Source organism: Bubalus bubalis, chromosome 11 (genome assembly GCF_019923935.1).
Source record: "Bubalus bubalis isolate 160015118507 breed Murrah chromosome 11, NDDB_SH_1, whole genome shotgun sequence".
In the NCBI taxonomy this organism is placed as follows: Eukaryota; Metazoa; Chordata; class Mammalia; order Artiodactyla; family Bovidae; genus Bubalus; species Bubalus bubalis.
In genome coordinates this window covers 27173666-27193274 of record NC_059167.1, presented here as the reverse complement: position 1 = coordinate 27193274, position 19609 = coordinate 27173666, and the positions used below count along the sequence as shown (strand labels likewise).

The following is a 19609-nucleotide window of genomic DNA, read 5'->3' as shown; positions in this document are numbered from 1 at the left end:
CACTTCTTCTCTCAGCTGACTTAAAGCACTCACTGGGAAACATGTTTCCTAAAGCATGCATAATTTGTTGTATTTGTTTGTTTTTCTCCTAACTGCAAGCTCGTTGAGGGGCAAATAATGTCTTAAGGCATCTAGCATCTACTCAGGAGTCTAGCATCTACTTGCTGAATGGAGGAAGGAGACAGTCCCTATGAGCAAAGTCTGAGCCTTACATATCATGCTTGTGACCTGCATTTGTTGACTGTCCGCAAATATTTTAAAATTGAGTTTAATGGAATTAATAAACATAGATTTCCTTGTCAGTATCTTCACTGGACATAGCTAAAGACATCCCCAAATTATGTGTTCATTTTACCTGTAACGTACTGCAATCTTTTCTTTTGATTTTGCAAATTACTTAATTTATTATAGGCCTGGAGATGTTCTGCCCTGTAATTAATTTATAATATTTTACATTTGTGTAAATCAGCATTTTCCAAATTTATTTCACCATGGACAATTTCAGTACAATGCAAAGACTGGCCCATAGATGGCTCTCAGTAAATGTATTTGTTCCATGAATGAATGAATAAAATCTTGTGGTTGTTTTGAACAAATCTTCTATAGAGCATATACTCTTTGAGATTCTTTAGGTACAAGTGCAGAGACCAGTGTGTCAGGAGTGAATTCCGTTTGCTCTATATTCTTACACTCCTGGAGGAGTTTCTGCATTGAGTCACCAGAAACAGGAAGGCTTTCCTTTTCCTTTCCACTCTCCCTGACTATGTATGTCCTTGTACACACAACATGCACAGTGACTTTTTTATTATTAGAAAACCAAGGCTGTGCATGTACTCCTGCCAGGATTCAACCCAGCTCCATCTGACTCTAGATCTAAACTCTTAACTACTGCATAGTCTTGGAGGAAGGGTGTGTGTGCAGAGATTGCATGATTGGTTGACTGCTTTGATTCATTTCATGTTCATTTCAATACTGTTCTTGAGTATTACAGTAAATCACACCTGTAGCTGATTGATACTGTGGTGTATTTTGCAGACGTGGATGTTGTTAATCCTGATGAAAAGTCAATCATGACCTATGTGGCACAGTTTCTGCAGTATTCAAAGAAGGCACCTGGGTCTGGAGATGAAGCCCAGGTATGTCTTTATAAGTACAAACCAAGCTCATTTTTGTTGTACCCTACTAATGGTTTAATTGTTAACATCGAGGCATAATTTGCACACAGATCTTAACTGTACAGTTCAGTGAGCTTTGACAAATGCATACACCATATGTCATACTTTAATCATGACGTAAAACATTTCTGTTACCCAGATGTTTCACTGTGCCTCTCTGTCCCTACTCCTCTACCCTAAGCAACCAGCGCTCCAGTTTCTTTTACTGTAGATTAGTTTTGCTTATTTTTTTTAAAGTTAAAAGCAGTAATTTATTAAACTTTGCTGAATTACCTAAGACAACATTTAGATAGGTACTATAGAGGACAACTTATAGCAGGCTTTAAAAATAGAGATACCAGACTTTTATCTATTGTAATTTTTAGCAGCTTTATTGAGATACAGTTCACATACCATAAAATTAAATCATTTACAATGTACAGTTCAGTGGTTTTAGTATGTTTACAAGTTGTGCACCAGCATCAGAGTCTAATTTTAGCATATTTCCAGTTTACCTGTTCTTTAGCTTCGTGTAAATGGAATCATTGTGCTCCACTCTTAATCCTTGTTTGTTGAGACACTCTTGAATTTCCATCAGATTTTTACAGTTTTTTCCTTTGACTTTCAGTTAGTTACACAAAGTATTGTGAGTGGAAATTTCATAAAAATCACTGAGCTGAAAGTAAACAACCTGCTTCTATATGGATAAATGAGTGCTGTGAATTTAGTAAAATGTTTCTCAATATTATTTCTAAATGTAAACTACTTCCTCAGACCTGTAAGCATGCAGTCGTATTACTGCATTTTGTTTGACGAATTTAGGACGATGTGTTCCCAACTGTTATGTTTGAGGCACCAAGCCAGATTGTTGCTGACTCTGGAAGAGAGACTCAAGCTGAGACTTGGGCTTATCATGCACTTCATTTATTTCTGACCTGCTGAGGAGCTTCTTTTTTCTAATTAATTTTCTTATTAAAAACTAAAATTAAAAATTCAACTGTCCATGAAATCAGATGCAAAAATATATAGAAACACTCTTCCTTAGTAGGAAGGAAAAAGTAAACGAAGGTTAAAGGAAAAAGTAAACGAAGTAAGATGTAATTTCTTTGGCTTTATTCCCCAGCAGTAAACTTTGCTTCTAAATGTGTGCAAGCTTACCACCTAAATGAGAATCTAAATGTTGCTCATTTCCATAGGATAGCTTAACCAAAGCCTTTAATAGTGTTATTTGTAGCATCTTTAAATTGTTCAAGATATGTTTTGATGTCATTTATTTAGTAGATGTAAACATCTCTTGAGTTACCCATGTTTGGGTTTATTGGAAAGCAGAATTCTGAAATGCCTGTTATAAATGAATAATTTAGAATAACATTCTCTAAAATTGAAGAATGATGGAAGTGAATAAGCCAAAAGCTAAGAGCTTGATTGCCCTTTTCTTTTAGCACATTCTGTTCAGATTCTAGTTTTAATCCATTTTAAAATTTAAGGTGCTACATGAGCAAAATCCTTCTTTGACACAAGTGAGTCACTGGTGTGTAGTGATTACACTATTTCACTGCTGTTTGAAGTTGTTAATTTTGTTGTTAAAAAAATCACAGTCTATTTAGGATAGACTTTTAAATGTGTGTGTATGGGTGTGTGTGAATTACAGGGAAAGGTGAAAGATGCTATGGTCTGGTTAGCTCTACAAGAGAAGAAGGTACAGAAAATGCTAACGGATTCAGAAAATGAGACCTACTGTAAAACGTATGAAGTAAGTATGACTTTAAACCGCAATTTTTTTGTGGGTTACTGTTAGGGAAGAGTAGGATGTTTTTAGAAAAAAAATCTTTCGGAGCTAATTATTTAAATACCAAATGAACTCCCAAGTTTTAATGCTGAGGTCTAGGGACAGAGCCTCTGGGAAATCTTGTTAAAGTACCGGTTCTAAATCAGTAGTCCTGGGATGGGGCCTCAGACTCTGCATTTCTCACAAGTTCCTAGATGGTGCTGATTCTACTGATCCTTAGAGAACTTTGAGTAGTAAGGTTTCACTGTGGAAATCGCAAACTGGTCTCTTGACCCCACCACCTTTTTTATGAACACACTGTTATTGAATATATTATATTATAATATACATTGTATATGAGCCATGTCCATTAAAGTATGGTTTGTGACCTCATTCTCATCACATTGTTGAATAGTAACAGCAGAGACCATATGGCCCAGGACACAAAGCCGAAGATGTTTGCTATCTTGCCTCTTACACTACATGTTTTCCAATCCCTGGTCTAGAGCAGAAATATGCTTTTCAGAAAGAATTTGAAGGAAAAAAAAGATTAGGAAATCAGAAATGGAGCCATCCCGGAAGTACAGTGCGGGGTTTCAGCCAGCATGTCCTTTGGGGAGTAATAACTGATATTATCACCATATATTGAACATTTGCTACATATCAGGCACCTTGCTGATAAGTATTTTACATGTTATAACATCTTGCAGAGTATGATATTGTTATTTCCATTTTACAGATGAAGATAAGACTTAGGAGGACCAAGGGATTTATCTAAAGTTACATAGATACTATAAGGTAGAGGTGGGATTTGAATAAAGTCTAGCTTTAAAGCTGTAGCTCTCTTGGTGTCCTGATGCTTCTCCAGGGTAAGCAATTATTCCCTGTGCCGTCTTGAAAGAGACTTAACAGGAGCCAACATGAAGGCCCACAGATCTATTTCTCAGAATGCAGTCTATGCAGACTGTGCTCCCCACCTGGTCAGCATCCTAAAAAGGAAACTCTCATGGGTCTACCCAGCATGAGCACCTCTAGGTCTTTATCCCCACATTGGTTAAGGGAGGGAGTTGGATGAATCCAGTCCAGCCTTTCTGTGGGTTGTGTGACTTGCTGGCCTCCCCTTTCTTTTTGGTTTGGAGCCACCACCAAAGGAAGGGATCTCATCTTCCTTCTGTCTAAACTGCGTGGGCCCCTTGTGCTTCTTGCCTCTGAGCTCTGCCCTTAGAGTTTTTTCAACAAGGTGCTCAGTGTCCACAGAAAGTATCTTGCTCTCTCTTTGATTTACTAAAGTTCCACAAATTCAGGCTTCCTAAATGAAAGACTATGTGAGGTTATTTTTAGAAAGAATTTAATTATCCCTCAGTTTGAACACAAAATTTAATTAGAAACATGGCCAAAATTTATGGGTAATCTTTTGAATAGTATTTATGCAGTTGATGACTCAAATACCAGTATTTCACACAAATACATGCCAAGAAAAGATTTATTTATTAAGTTTTTGAGGGCAAAGACACAGTATTTTTTTTCTTTCTTTTTATTTATTTATTTATTTTTAAAATTATTATTATTATTATTTTTTACTTTACAATATTGTATTGGTTTTGCCATACATCAACATGCATCCGCCACGGGTGTACATGTGTTCCCATCCTGAACCCCCCTCCCACCTCCCTCTCCATACCATCCCTCTGGGTCATCCCAGTGCACCAGCCCCAAGCTTCCTGTATCCTGTATCGAACCTGGACTGGCGATTCATTTCTTATATGATATTATACATGTTTTAATGCCATTCTCCCAAATCATCCCCCACCCCCCCCATAGAGTCCAAAAGACACAGTATTTTCTGAAATCCGTATAAAATGACTTGGGAAGAATTGACTGGAGCTCAGTAAATCATGGACACTTCAAAAACCATTTATACTTGACTGCTGTCATTTAATTCTTATTTCCACTCATTCTTTTTTTGTTGTGAACACCTATTTAGGGAGGAGAAACTTACATTTTTCATGGGTTACTACGACGTGTCCTCTAGAGCTGAGTGGCCTTGCTGCCTTAGTCCAGTAGAGGCAAAAGCTGTGACTTATGTCACTATAAGGGTGCCCAGATCGTGAGGGCACTGAAGAAAGAAAATGGATTGGTGAGAGGATCCTAGATGTAGGGAATTTTAGTTTTTTCTAAGTGAAAAATTTAAATATAATCTACAGCTATAGACCTTCAAACAGCAAATTACATTTTATAAGCTGGTTTAAACATTTGTCTTTACTCTTCTAATTGTAGAGCCTGCTGTCCTTTTTGGAGTCATTCAACAAAGAAAAAGAACGCTTTTTGGATGTCCTGACAATAAAAAGGAATGTAGATGACCTGAATAAGGATCAGTTGCAGTTGAGAGAAGCCTGGGATGGTCTCAACTACCAGGTTACTGTGTTATGCTGATTAGAACGTTTTTGTGGGGCAGCTTGTTGGATCAGAGCTTTAGACTTCCATGAGGAATTCTGTAAAAGACAGGGTAGATGCTTCAACAGAGAGTTGTGAGAATGTTACTGTATTTTCTCCATGATCTCGTTTGAGTAGTGGTGGTTATAAATAGGAACTTATAACATTCTCTTGAGAGAAATTTCAGGCTTATCCAGAGTTTTTGTATCTGCCATCAGTTCTTGCAATCGGAATCCTTATTCTATCAGTATTGACCTGCAGCCTCCTGTCTGCTTTGGGACAGTACCATGTGTCAATATCAATAGATGCTTCAAGTGGGTAGGGACAAACCCAGAGAGAAAGTGTAGTGATAAACCTGTGTATGTGTGTCTGGATATATCTGTATGATTTCAGTCATTTAAAATTTATTGACTCATGTGTTATGGTATATACCATATGGTATATATGGAAGAACATGTATTCTGTAGTCATCTGATATAGCATTCTGTAAATATCAGCTAGGACAAGGTGGTTGGTAGTATTCAGATTGTCTATGCTTTGACTGACATTTTGTCCAGATATTCATTCTATCAGTTTCTGAGAGAGGATTATTAAAATCTGTAGCAATCCTTCCTTTAATTTAGTCAAATTTTGTGTCATGTATTTTAAGGCTTTGTTATTAAATATGTACATTTATGACTGTTATGTCTTCCTGAATCAACACTTTTACCACTATGAAATATTAATGTTTATCTCTGGTAAGACTGTTTTTCTAGATGCTTACTTAATCTGATATCAATATGATCATTGCATTCTTCCTTTGCTGACTGTATGGCACATCTTTTCCCTTCATTTATTTTCAACCTATTTGAGTCTTTATGTTTAAAGGGCATCTCATAGATAGCATATAATTGGATCTTGCTTCATTATCCACTCTGACAACATCTGCTTTTCCACTCAAGTGTTTAGACAATATTTAATGTAATTATTGATATGGTTCAGTGTAGGTTTATCATCTTATGTTTTTTTATGTTTGTGTACATGCTAAGTTGCTTCAGTCATATCCAATTCTTTGTGACCCCATCAACTGTAGCTGGCCAGGCTCCCCTGTCCATGCAATTCTCTAATCAAGAATACTGGAGTGGGTTGCCATGCCCTTTTCCAGGGGATCTTCCTGACCCAGAGATTGAACTTGTGTCTCTTACATCTCCTGCATTGGCAGGCGGGTTCTTTACCACTAACTAGTGCCACCTGGGAAGCCCTTTTTAAATGTTTATCCCCTCTGTTTTTTGGGAGGGCTTCCCTGGTGGCTCAGATGGTAAAGAATATGCCTGCAATGCAGGAGACCTGGGTTCAATCCCTCCTCCAAGATCCCCTGGAGGAGGGCATGGCAGCCCACTCCAGTATTCTTGCCTGGAATATCCCACAGACCGAGGAACCTGGTGGGCTACAGTCCATGAGGTCGCAAAGAGTCAGACATGACTGAGCGACTAAGTACACACACCTCTGTTTTCGGTATCTCTATTCTTTCTTTTCTTGCCTCGTTTTAGATTGTGTTAATTTTTAACATATTAAATCCCATTTTAATTTAGCTATTGGCTTTTTAACTCTACCTCATATTGTATTTTTACTGTGATTACAATATACATTATAAAATTTTTGCCATCTACTTAAAAGTTGTAAAATTCTAAGTTGTACAACTTCTTACAACATGTAGAAGTCTTGCAATCAAATCTCTCACTTTTTATGACTGGTTGCTTTATATATAAATATATGTATGACACACACCTATGTTTTAAAGTTCCCAAGACCATATTATAAATTTTCATTCAAAACAGTCATGTGTTTTAAATAAATTAAGGGGAAAATCAGTTTTTAATATTTATATAACTATTTACATTTCCATTGTTCTTTGTTCTTTCCTAGAGATTTGAGTTTCTGAACTCACTTCTTTTCAGCTTGAAAACTTCTTTTAACTTACCTTGTATTGCAGGTCTTCTTTTTTTATTTTGGCTTCCCTGGTCGTTATTGCAGTGTACAAGCTCTTCATTGCAGCATGCAGACTTCTCTCTAGTTGTAGTGCCTGGGGGCTTCCCTTGTTGTGGTGCAAAGGCTTAGTTGCTCAATGACATGTGGGATCTTAGTTCCCCATCCAGGGATTGAACTCATATCTCTTGCACTGGAAGGTGGATTCTTAACCACTGGGACCACCAGCAAAGTCCTGTCTTCATTCTTTCTAAACAGTTTTGTTGAGGTATGATTTATATGCCATAGAATCTGCTCATCTTAAATGGCTAATTGACTTTTAGTGAATTTACAGAGTTACAACAGAGATTATGCATCACAAATACTCTTTGGCCCTGAAAAAGTTTGCCAATCCCTGCTCAAGACTCTTGACCACCCGGAGTGACAGCCTGTTTTCAGAATACATTTATCACACTGTCTGTGAAATGTGTTCAACACTAGCTCAGTGGCTTAAAAAGAGCCACACTTTCTGAGTCCCTAATTTTGAAGGACCAGTGCAGCTCCAGAAATCTTCCCATAAAGTGGCAGTGCTCCTTGCGTTATCAGCTCCTGTTCTGATCACAGCTCTGACAACTCTGATCCCTGTGAAGGGCAGGAACTCTGTTACAAATCCTCCACAAGACAGGAGAGGAAGAAGATGCTGTCTGTATAGTTCAGGCTGTTCCAGGCCACTGAGATCTGGCCTCATTTTGCTGCCTATGATTTGGAAAAATCACCCAAAATAATGAGAAAAATCATTAAAAGAACTATTTTACAAAAGCAAGTGCTACAAATTGATGGTAGCTTGAAAATCCAATCCTTAGGCAGACTGCCACTCATTTTCTTGGTGTTACATAATGAAACATTAATTTTAAAGTTATCATATGTATAACAGTGAATACCATCCAGTTTCTGGTTCAATTAGTTGAGGACACAGATATCTCAAAGTATCTTGATAAATGGTTTCATTTTAAGCCTGCTATAGGAAATAGCCACATTGTGTTATTTTGACCTGGCAAGATCTTATATAAATTTTCATCCAAATTCAAAAGTAATTTCCAACACTGAGAAAGAAAGCCTAGAACTAGTTTTCTATGTTAACAGTGGAAGGAGAATGAAAGGTAAATATTGCCTTCTATCGTTCCTCTTCCTACTGCTGCATAGCGTACAGCTCACAGTCAGAAAACTCACGTTTGTCTTCTTTCAAAGCATGTACGGAATTCAACCCTGTGCTCTGTGACAACCTTGGGGGCTGGGAGGAGGGACAGACGTTCAAGAGGAAGGGGACATACATATACCCGAGGCAGATTCATGTTGATCTATGGCAGAAGCCAACACAACATTGTAAAGCAATTATCCTCCAATTAAAAATAAATAAACATACAGCTTTCTTTCAGTTGCGAAAAGAATAATAGCTGAGTTAGAGGTATCATTCTTAGCTCAGCTTTTGCTCAGTTGTTTGCCAGTTTTCTGTTTTTTGTTTATTTTGGGGGAAATGCTAATAATAATAAATCACACATATATATATAATAAAAGTACATCCTAGCTTCTTTATATTAAAATTCATAATAATGAGAATCTCTTTTTCATTTTTTTCCACCTGGAGGCTTCACAACATATAATTAGTGATTTAGGATTGTAAAGCTCTCTTTTGCTACATGCGTTTTGAGAAAATAAACTTGCATAGCATCCCATATATGCGGAATCTTTATTTAAAAAGTCAAACTTAGAAGTTCCCGGATTGCTTAGTGGTTAGGATTCTGGGCTTGCATTGCTGTGGCCTGGGTTCAATTCCTGGAAACTGAGATCTTGCAAGCAGCATGACAAGGCCAAGAAAAGAAAATGAAAGTCATAGGAACAGAGAATAGAAAAGTGGTTGTCCAGGACTGAGGTGGTAGGAAATAGGGAGAAGTTGGTTAAAGGGTACTTTAGCTATAAGATGATTCAGGTCTGAAGAGATAATGTAAAACTTGGTGACTATAGTTGTTAACACTGTATTATATCACTGAAATTTGCTAAGAGAGTAAAACGTAAATGTTCTTGCCAAAAGAGATAAATATGTGAAATGATGAATGTTGATTAACTAGATGGTGAGACTCCTTTTACAATGTAAATGTGTATCAAATCACCATCATGTACACTTTAAATATCTTACAGTGTTATCAGTTATACCTCAATAATGTTAAAAAAAAAAAGCAAACCAAAATGCAGAAAATTCCATGCTTTTAGTTTATGAATAGTGCCATTTGACTGCCTTAAAAGAGCCTAGCTTTGTTCTCATTTTACATATTTGTATTTGAGTTGTGGATTTAATGGTTTTTTTTTTTTTTTAATACTTGCCTTGTATATAGTGGGCAACCAATAAATGTTTTTCAATGAGTTAATTATGATTTAAAGAACCCTATTCTTAAAAAGTAACCTAATTTTTGCCTATTCTTACCTATAAAAGCAACATAACTCTAAGAATTAGTGACAATTTATTTAGTAGAACTGTGATAAAAGAGAGAGTAGAGATTTAAAACTTACGCTTTCATCATCAGTGTGGGGTCCTCCCCAGCCCTTTGCTCTGTTATGCTGCTGACCACACTTTACTATGGGCTTCCCTGGTGGCTCGAATGGTGAAGAATCTGGCTGCAATGCAGGAGACCCAGGTTCGATCCCTGGGTCAGGAAGATCCCCTGGAGGAGGGCTTGGCTACCTCCTCCAGTGCTTGCCGGGAGAATTCATGGACAGAGGAGCCTGACAGGCTATAGTTCATGGGGCTGCAAAGAGCCAGACATGACTAAGCAGCATTCACTTCACGTCTTCACACATTACTGTAACCATGAACTTGTTTGTTTCCCCCACTAGGTGGGTCTGGCAGGAGCTGTGGCTGCTCTTTATCTGGTTGACCCTCAGATGTGTGGACAGTTGCGCTAAACTTACTCTTGTCTTCATGACACATGAATCTGGACAAGATCCTACTCCTATTTTTATTCACTTATTAAGGCTACAGTCCATGGGGTTGCAAAAAGTCAGACATGACTGAGCAACTGACACACACAAATTGTGTGTTTATTTGCTTTTATCCTCATACCCTCCTTCGATTCTTCTTTTTCCTTAGGCCACCATTGTGATGTGCCTAGTATGTATCTTTTCGTTTATATGTTCTTTCAAAATGCAGTAATGTATTTACGTAACCATGTATTAAGTTGTATGAATTGGTATTATATGTTACTCTGCTTCTTTCAGTTTTGAGCACACATATATTTAAGCCACCTCCACGTTGCCATTCATGTACCTCTAATTGGCTCAATGAGCGAATGTATGAATGTGTGAGTGAGTTTTGGTGGTTCCTCAGCAGGGAGAAAATTCAGGTGGAAGGGGCAGAAAAAGCAAAGACCTGAGAAGGTAATCAGGGCTTGGGGCAATAGGTGGTTGGCATGTGTGTGACTCACACATGTCAGGAGTGGTGGGAAGACTGAGGAAGGAGAAGGCAGTGGGATTGAGGGGCAGGGGCTTTGGTGAAGGACAAATAATCAGGAGATGTGGCAGAGATATCTAATATAAATAGATGATTGGGGCTAGTGAGGAAAATAACCTATACATCTGCTTGCTAGCTGTAGATGTAATGTCTGAGAAGGCAGGGGATTATAGGATTTCAAATGATCATTCAGTACAGTAGTCTACCCCCACTTTGTAACTATTTACAACTAACTTTGTAACTATTTAAAACTAACTTTTTACCCCCATGCTGTAACTATTTCTGATTCCCTTCTTATAACTGATTGTGGGTTGATCAAAACATTTGTTTTCATTCTTGCACCCTCTTCTGAAGCTTTTGAACAAATTATCTTCTCGATCAGCAGCTAGCCAATGATACTTAGAAATATACCTATTGATCAGTATTTCCTTGACTAACATATCAGAATTAAAGTATTGTGTTTAAAGGGTTGTTTTAAAATAATTCTTTAGCGGATTAAGCATACTGTATGTGAACAAATAAACTAGAAAAGTGTCTACTGAAGAACATCTTTTCTTTTTTTTTTTTCAGATTAATGTGTGGCAAACAGAGTTGAATCGTGTCTTGCCTTCACCCCTTTATCAAATAGAAACTTGGCTCCAGGAGATAGAGAAGCTTATAGATGGAGATTTGTCAGTCTCCCAGGATTACAATGAAGCCATGGCTCTAACACAAGAGAAAATTACTTTATTCCAGGTTGGCAAAGAAGAAACAAGGAAAAATCTATATTTTGTTAGAACTGTTCTTGAGGAAGACTTTTCTCCTAGAAGAAAGGGAAGGAAATATAGTGGGTATTTGAGGATGGTTTAGGTGATTCCCCTGGAGATTTTTGGGACCCAAAACGATTTGTCCAGTAAGTTCTAAAGCAACTGTAAAGTCTGCCCAAAAAGGAGAGGGGAGACTGTTTTAAAACATGGGAGATTGGGTTCTCACTAAAATGATATGAAAGAATTTAATAGGTGAGATTTATAGCATTTGAGCCCACAATTGAATGGAAAATACATCTGAAAACAAAAGAATTTGATAATGCTTTTACCAGAGAAACCACAGTCTGCCTCTCTGTAAAATGTTCTAGTTTAGAACATCTATGATGGAAATATTTACTCACAACATTTTAGTTGAAAATGTAAAGGCTTTAGAATTTCTTTTAAAAAAGATGCAATGCGTGCACAGAGCAAATGAGGTTAACAAACCCTTGGTTACAGAGTTTGACAATAAATGTGGATCATGTTATACTGAATTTCTTTTCAGAGTCTGATGGATAAATTTGACTGCCATTTGAATACTCTCCTGGCATTTGAAAACAGAGATGAAAACCATTTGCCTTTGGTAGCCCCTGAAAAATTGGAGGAAATGAAAAGACGGTTTGTACCACCATCCTTTCACCACTGCTGACATCTTCGTGTATGAACACTAACATGGTGCTGCAGGCAGCAGGAAATACAGATTTGTAGATAATTTTTGACAATTAGTCTTTAGCTCTTGATAACAATTCCTTCGTGTTTTATGTAATAGTAGCATGATATCATGCTAACATACTTCCTCTTTTATTTCCTGGGAGGATATGGTGGTAGAAAAAGTTCTGGAGTTAGAGGCAGAAACTGAGCTCTTTATCTTGGTTTTGGTCAAGTTATTATGTCTTTCTGCACATTTTCTCATTTGTAAATATAGAGTAATGGTAATCACTCTGTTCATGTCTCACAAGGAATACTAGGTGAAATGGGAGGAAGTATATGAGAGCACTTAATAAACTCCAAAAAACTATAAACTAAAGATTATTTAATTGGTGTTTGTCCACATCATCTTCTCTTTTCTCATTATTCAAAGAATGATATTAAGGTATTGCCTTTAATAATGAAATCTGTTAATATGTAAATGTGGAAATTATAGTTGTATTCTTATATGGAAGTTTTCAAATTCAGTAAAATGTTTTAGAGATTAATATTTTATCATAGAATTTCTCAATAGGGGAATAATTTCTTCAGAACATAATTCTGTTGGGTATTTTTATCTTAGAAATAGCTGGTTTATATCTCATCACAATGTTTGTTTTACTTAAAAAAAAAAAGAGGTGAGGATGCATCTGAGTTCCATGTGATTAAAAGAAAATGTTAAAGCCCCAGTATTTTTTAAAATGCCAAACAGATTTTTCACATTTGGCCAATCGTATTAAATTAAATTCTAAAACCTGCACTATCTTCCAGAATCAACAACATTTCGGGGAAAAAAGTCATTCCACGTTTAGAATTTCATTACTATGTGTGCTCAGTTCTTGGTTTGCTAGAGGAGGTGAAATCAAAATTGCTTGTTTGGAACATCAAATACGGGAGCAAAGAATCTGTGGAATTATTGCTGGAAGACTGGCATGTAAGCTACTTTATTTCATGTCTTAGACAACTGTTCTCCATGATTCTGGGTTTGCATATTTCCTGAGCACAATATCCCTTAACTTTTCAGGTTTTGAGATGAGTTTTCTTGGTAGCTTTCGGTAGCTTAAATATTACCTAGAGAAAAAGATTATAGGTAGTCAAATAACAGACATCGAGAAGAGTAAAAAGGAGACAATAACATTATTTAGCACAACAGAGGAAACTGAGTTAACCAGGCTAAGTTACAAAATAGTTAGAGAAAGTTTCAATGTTACTTCCTTTAAAAAAAATTCCTATTTCCACCTACTGGATATCTTGCTTAATATCTTTCCCCACTCTGATATATGGTTCTATTCAAAAATTAAATTTTTCTTAGAACATTTTAATCTTAGCCTTTCAAGTTTAAAGAATGGGCAAAACAGTATATTCTGTCTTGGAGGTTTTTCTGGGGGAGGGGTTTAGCTCTTACAATTTGTAGGAAAAATTTTTGCAAATGATTTAAATATATGTGTTTATATGGTAAATTAAAACTAAAGCATCCTAGCAATGTCATTTCTATAGTTAGGCCTTATTACCCTTCTTCCTGTATCTCTGTTTTTATTTTTTGACCATGTTGTGTGGCTTGCAGTGTCTTAGTTCTCCAACCGTGGATCCTGGGGCCACGGCAATGAAAGTGCCACATCCTAACCACTGGACCACCAGTGCGTTCCCTGTTTCTCCATTTTTGGAATGAGGGCCAAAAAGAAAAATCTAAGATTATAAACTTCAGTGGAAAAATTGGAAAAACATGATGAAATATTTATTTACAGTTTATGATTTAAACACTGTACAATCCTGAATAGGAATCATCATTCTAAATTAGATTTTGAATATTTTAACTTATTTTTCCTACTTTGATTTTTCATTTTTCCATTTAAATAGTCATACTTTTGCCACATAAGTGTATAATAAATGAGTTTTTAATTGCCTGTTCTTCCATGGAAGATTTTGCTTGCTTAAGACACATAATAACTTGGATAATGGTATTTCTCAAGGGTCTTTGGTAGATGATAGATTGTATCTATTTATATCATGTTCAACATACCTAATAAAAATTATTCAATATTAATAAAGACATGAGAAAAACCAAGGTAGAACTGTATCACTCCATTAAGATAAACTTTGTCAGGTCTCATACTTGTATATTGCTAATACTCATATGTATGTTTCTTTGACCTTAACTATCTTTCTTCATGAACTACTTACCCAAATATGTAGTATTAATTACTGTAAAGAAATTTTGGTGCCTAAGCGCTTCATCAATGTTTATGTCTCTGTCTGGATTTCTTGACACATTAAAAAAAATTGTCAATATGTTTTATTTTCATTTCCACCCCTCCAGAAATTTATTGAAGAAAAAGACTTCCTAGCTCAACTTGAAACTTCGTTTCAAAAATGTGAAGAAATTCATAACAACTTGGGTAAAGCTGTATTTTCTTTTTGATGGAATGACCATCACTTAAAAATAACATTTCATTTGTTTCACTTTCCTTATGTATCTTAATGCTTTAGGAATTGGTTTTACATATATGTATGTTTTGGAAAATTCTTGCATTCACTGTTAATACTGTTAGTATACATCTTTATTTCACCACTGTCAATTAGTATGCAAATATTTTTCTTAGCAGTATTATTTTCTTAATGAAAAACTGTTTTTTAAAATTGCTCTCTTGTTTTGTTAACATTATAGCTGGAGAATATCCAAATATTAGTAAACAATATACGATGGTGAAATATCATTTTTCCATGTATAGAGAAAATATACTTAATGTGAAGTCCACTCTACAAAAAGTTCTGGCATGTTGGGCTACTTATGTGGAAAACCTTCGTTTACTAAAGGCTTGTTTTGAGGAGACAAAGAAGGAACAGAAGAAAGAGGTATTTTCAGTCTTATGGCATTTGCTTAATTTTAACTTTTTTTTTTTTTCATTTTGTTTGGATACCCTCATTTTCAATCCAAAAACGAGAGACCAGGAATGAGTAAACAATTGTTGGAAAAATTCTCCAAAGTATTGGAAAGAGTTTAGGTTCTTTCTCCTATAATAGCTAAAAGGAATTTTCCTCCTCATTGTAGGTTTTATATACACACACAGAATTTTATTGAGGTATAATCCACATACACAGTATAGCATTTGGAAGATATATTGCTTAATTCCTTGGAAAGGAAATAAAAGACACAGAGTACTGGATAGCTTATGCTGCTGCTGCTAAGTCGCTTCAGTCATGTCCCACTCTGTGTGACTGCATAGACGGCAGCCCACCAGGCTCCCCCGTCCCTGGGATTCTCCAGGCAAGAACACTGGAGTGGGTTGCCATTTCCTTCTCCAATGCATGAAAGTGAAAAGTGAAAGTGAAGTCGCTCGGTTGTGTCTCCTAGCGACCCCATGGACTGCAGCCCACCAGGCTCCTCCGTCCATGGGATTTTCCAGCCAAGAGTACTGGAGTGGGTTGCCATTGCCTTCTCTGATACATTTAAAATAAATTAATAAATTAGAAAGTTTTCTTTACATTTAGGTGAGTACCTTTCAGTTCTAAAAGCTTTCTTACTTTCTAGAGGAAGAAAAACAAAATACTTCAGATTTATGTGGAGAAGTGTGGAAAAAATTTTGGTATAATTTATTATTGTTTTTATTTGTCATTTGTATAATAGCCTGTTTTTTTTTTTCTTTTTAAATTTTATTTTATTTTTTATTTATTTTTTTAAATTTTATTTTATTTTTTAAACTTCACATAATTGTATTAGTTTTGCCAAATATCAAAATGAATCCGCCACAGGTATACATGTGTTCCCCATCCTGAACCCTCCTCCCTCCTCCCTCCCCATTCCATCCCTCTGGGTCGTCCCAGTGCACCAGCCCCAAGCATCCAGTATCGTGCATCAAACCTGGACTGGCAACTCGTTTCATACATGATATTTTACATGTTTCAATGCCATTCTCCCAAATCTTCCCACCCTCTCCCTCTCTCAGAGTCCATAAGACTGTTCTATACATCAGTGTCTCTTTTGCTGTCTCGTACACAGGGTTATTGTTACCATCTTTCTAAATTCCATATATATGCGTTAGTATACTGTATTGGTGTTTTTCTTTCTGGCTTACTTCACTCTGTATAATAGGCTCCAGTTTCATCCACCTCATTAGAACTGCTTCAAATGTATTCTTTTTAATGGCTGAGTAATACTCCATTGTGTATATGTACCACAGCTTTCTTATCCATTCATCTGCTGATGGACATCTAGGTTGCTTCCATGTTTTATGATTTTTCTTTGAGGTAGTTTTCTTTCTTTCATTTGCTTTCTTCTATTGCAAATAAGTGTAGCAACCTCTCAGATTAAACATTTTCCATATAAAAGCTAAAGATACTGAACAAAAAACAAGCTGTTTGTATGAAAGTAAAATTTCTAATAAGTGTATGAGTGCAAAAAGAATATTCAAGTGAGTCATTACTTCTCCCTATAACCTATATTGATACCCCAAATTCAAATCTTTGGCTTTCAACAGGTCTTCTTTTAAAGGTCTTTTAATGAGATTCACATTTCTTTGAAAAAATAAGACTTTAATCCTTGCAGTTTCCAAACTCGATGCTGAGATGCCCTGAGCTACCAAAGAGAACTCTTGGGTAAATTTAAAATTTGAGGGAGGAAAGCAACATGTGTCTGTTGAACAGCACACAAATTACCACTAAGCTGTTTGGACCTGACTAATTATGAATGAGAAATGTTAGGTACTTTTTCTAGCTTAGGGAATCCTTGAAAAAATTCCTGAGACATTAAGGGGGCCATGAACTGAAAAGATTTGAAATCTTTGCTCTAAGCCTGTCAGCTGCTTAGAAAAATAGAAGAACATCACATGCTTCTTAAAAGTCCAGGATCAAGAATGATGACAGACAGCTGCTGCTGCTGCTAACTCGCTTCAGTTGTGTCTGACTCTGTGCGACCCCATAGACGGCAGCCCACCAGGCTCCCCCGTCCCTGGGATTCTCCAGGCAAGAACACTGGAGCGGGTTGCCATTTCCTTCTCCAATGCATGAAAGTGAAAAAATAAAGTGAAGTCGCTCAGTCGTGTCCAACTCCTAGTGACCCCATGGACTGCAGCCTACCAGGCTCCTCCACCCATGGGATTTTCCAGGCAAGAGTACTGGAGTGGGGTGCCATTGCCTTCTCTGTGACAGGACAGCTAGCAGCTGCCAATTGATCCAAGGATGAAGAGGTAGCCCAACAGGGAGGGTCAGAATCTCTGCAACACCTTCACACTTACTTGTGCTCGAAATCAAGCTCAGTGAAGATCTTTTATGAGTAATAGAAAGACAAATATTATGTCATTAAAATATTGCATTGTTTATATGTTATATAGGTTCCCTTTGAGACACTCTCCCAGTGGAATCTACAACATACTACTTTAAATGAAGTGGGAAATTTCTTATTTCAAGTCAGCAATGATGAAGTTGGATCATCTATTTCTAAAGAACTGAAGAGGCTGAATAAAAGATGGAGAAAGTTTATTACAAAACCTCAGCCTGTAAGGTTTTTTTTTTTTTTGCTAACAGCTTCTTTGAGGTATAATTCACATGCATACAATTCACTCATTTAGTGTGAATTCCTCAGCGGTTTTCAGTATATTTAATGTTGTGCAAGTCATCACCATAATCAATTTTAGAACATTTTCATCACCTCATAAAGAAACTTTGTACCTATTAGCAGTCACTCCTCATTTTCTCCCAATGTCCCCAGCTTTAAAAATTGTCCTGTTCTGGATATTTCACATAAATGAAGTCATAAAATATGTAGCCTTTTGTTTCTGGCTTTTTTTCACTTAGTGTAATGTTTTCAAAGTTCATTCATTTTGTAGTATGCATTAGTACTTCATTCTTTTTTATCAGCAAAGCATAATCTGTTGTATGGATATGCTGCATTGTATTTATTCATTGATCAGTTGACCAACATTTGACTTCTTTCCACTTTTTTGACTCTTACGAATAATGCGGATATAACCATTCATGTTCAGATTTTTCTGTGGATGTTCAACATAGATTTTTAGTTGAAATTTATGTGCCATTAAAGAGTAACATAAGCATTTTTGCCTGTTAGATTTCAAAGCCTTTGAGAACATACAGCAAATTTTATCTTTATATTTAATATTTGTTGTTGTTGTTTAGTCCTAAGTCATGTCTGACTCTTTTGCGACTCCCCAGACTATAGCCTGCCAGGCTCCTCTGTCCAGGGGATTTCCCAGGCAAGAATACTGGAGTGGGTTGGCATTTCCTTCTCCAGGGGATCTTCCCCACCCAGGGATGGAACCCATGTCTCCTGCATTGGCAGGCAGATTCTTTATCACCAGGCTACCAGGGAATCCCTGTATTTAGTATAGTGCTTCATAAAAGCACATATTTAAAAAATAATTTTTGAACTTAAATGACTAAATTATTCTCTTATTCTTAATAATTTGAGACTGAGGTGTTGTATGGGAAATTTTATAATGTTCCTAATAAACCCTAAAAAATTGTTTTTAATCATATATCTTAGAATAAAAGATATAAACAGTACATTTCATGACATTAATTTTTTATAGGAAGTGAACCTGCCACTTATGAAATTACAAGATGAGCCATTTCTTGACAATTCTGGAAATACTCAGCTATCCAAGGAAGAAAACCTAGCTGTTGGTTTTTCAACAGATAGGTCAAGCGAACTTCCTGAAAACCACAATCAGAATATTATGGTAAATAGTCATATTTTATGTAGTTCCTTTGTATTGATATATGGAAATAATTTAACTTTGCTGTTTTTTCCTTTGGAAAACAACCCATAGTGTTGAAACATAGATAAGAAAGATTATTAGATAACACTTAAAGTATGGTTATTGTTCAGTAAAATGCCCAAGTGGTACCCTCACGCAGTGGTCATCGGTGCCTAACAGTAGCCATAAGCCTATAGCTTTTATGGCTGTAGGCTTATGGATTAAAATAAATAAAAAATTTTAAAGGAAATAGTAAATAAAAGCCCTGTGCCTCTAACTCACTGAAGCGTTTGCAGACGCACAGAAGCAGTCATGCCTTCTGAGCTGTGGAAGTGCAGTTGCTGTTTTCTTCAGATTACTTCTGACTAGTACTCAGTTGTCCAGCTTTAGGCTAGCCTCTGGCCTGTCTTGCATCCTTTCTGTAAAATGGGGGGAAGTAAAATCTTTATTTCCTGCTGTGTTGTGTAATTCAGAGGGTGACTTTAGATTATAGATAAGAATATGGAAAAGAAAGAACAACAACAAGAAATCATACACATGTATGGTGTAGCACCTGTGATTTTGGAAATATACCCCCTTCAGAATAATAACTTATGCAACTTTAAAGAAAATACAACTTTAAAGAA

The 19609-nt window shown here is 36.4% G+C and overlaps 1 protein-coding gene across 6 annotated transcripts in view; it reads left to right on the top strand.

Moving 5' to 3' along the window:
- Nucleotides 1-19609, top strand: part of SYNE2 (spectrin repeat containing nuclear envelope protein 2) — a 328786-nt gene that overhangs the window by 92544 nt on the left and 216633 nt on the right. For all 6 annotated transcript variants that reach the window (XM_044924868.2, XM_044924865.2, XM_044924866.2 and 3 more), the window contains exons 9-18: nt 1036-1136; nt 2806-2907; nt 5200-5337; nt 11372-11536; nt 12092-12204; nt 13045-13207; nt 14591-14669; nt 14939-15126; nt 17601-17765; nt 18816-18965. In XM_044924868.2, coding sequence (XP_044780803.2) covers nt 1036-1136; nt 2806-2907; nt 5200-5337; nt 11372-11536; nt 12092-12204; nt 13045-13207; nt 14591-14669; nt 14939-15126; nt 17601-17765; nt 18816-18965 — 1364 coding nt within the window. The remainder of the gene's footprint in view (nt 1-1035; nt 1137-2805; nt 2908-5199; nt 5338-11371; nt 11537-12091; nt 12205-13044; nt 13208-14590; nt 14670-14938; nt 15127-17600; nt 17766-18815; nt 18966-19609) is intronic.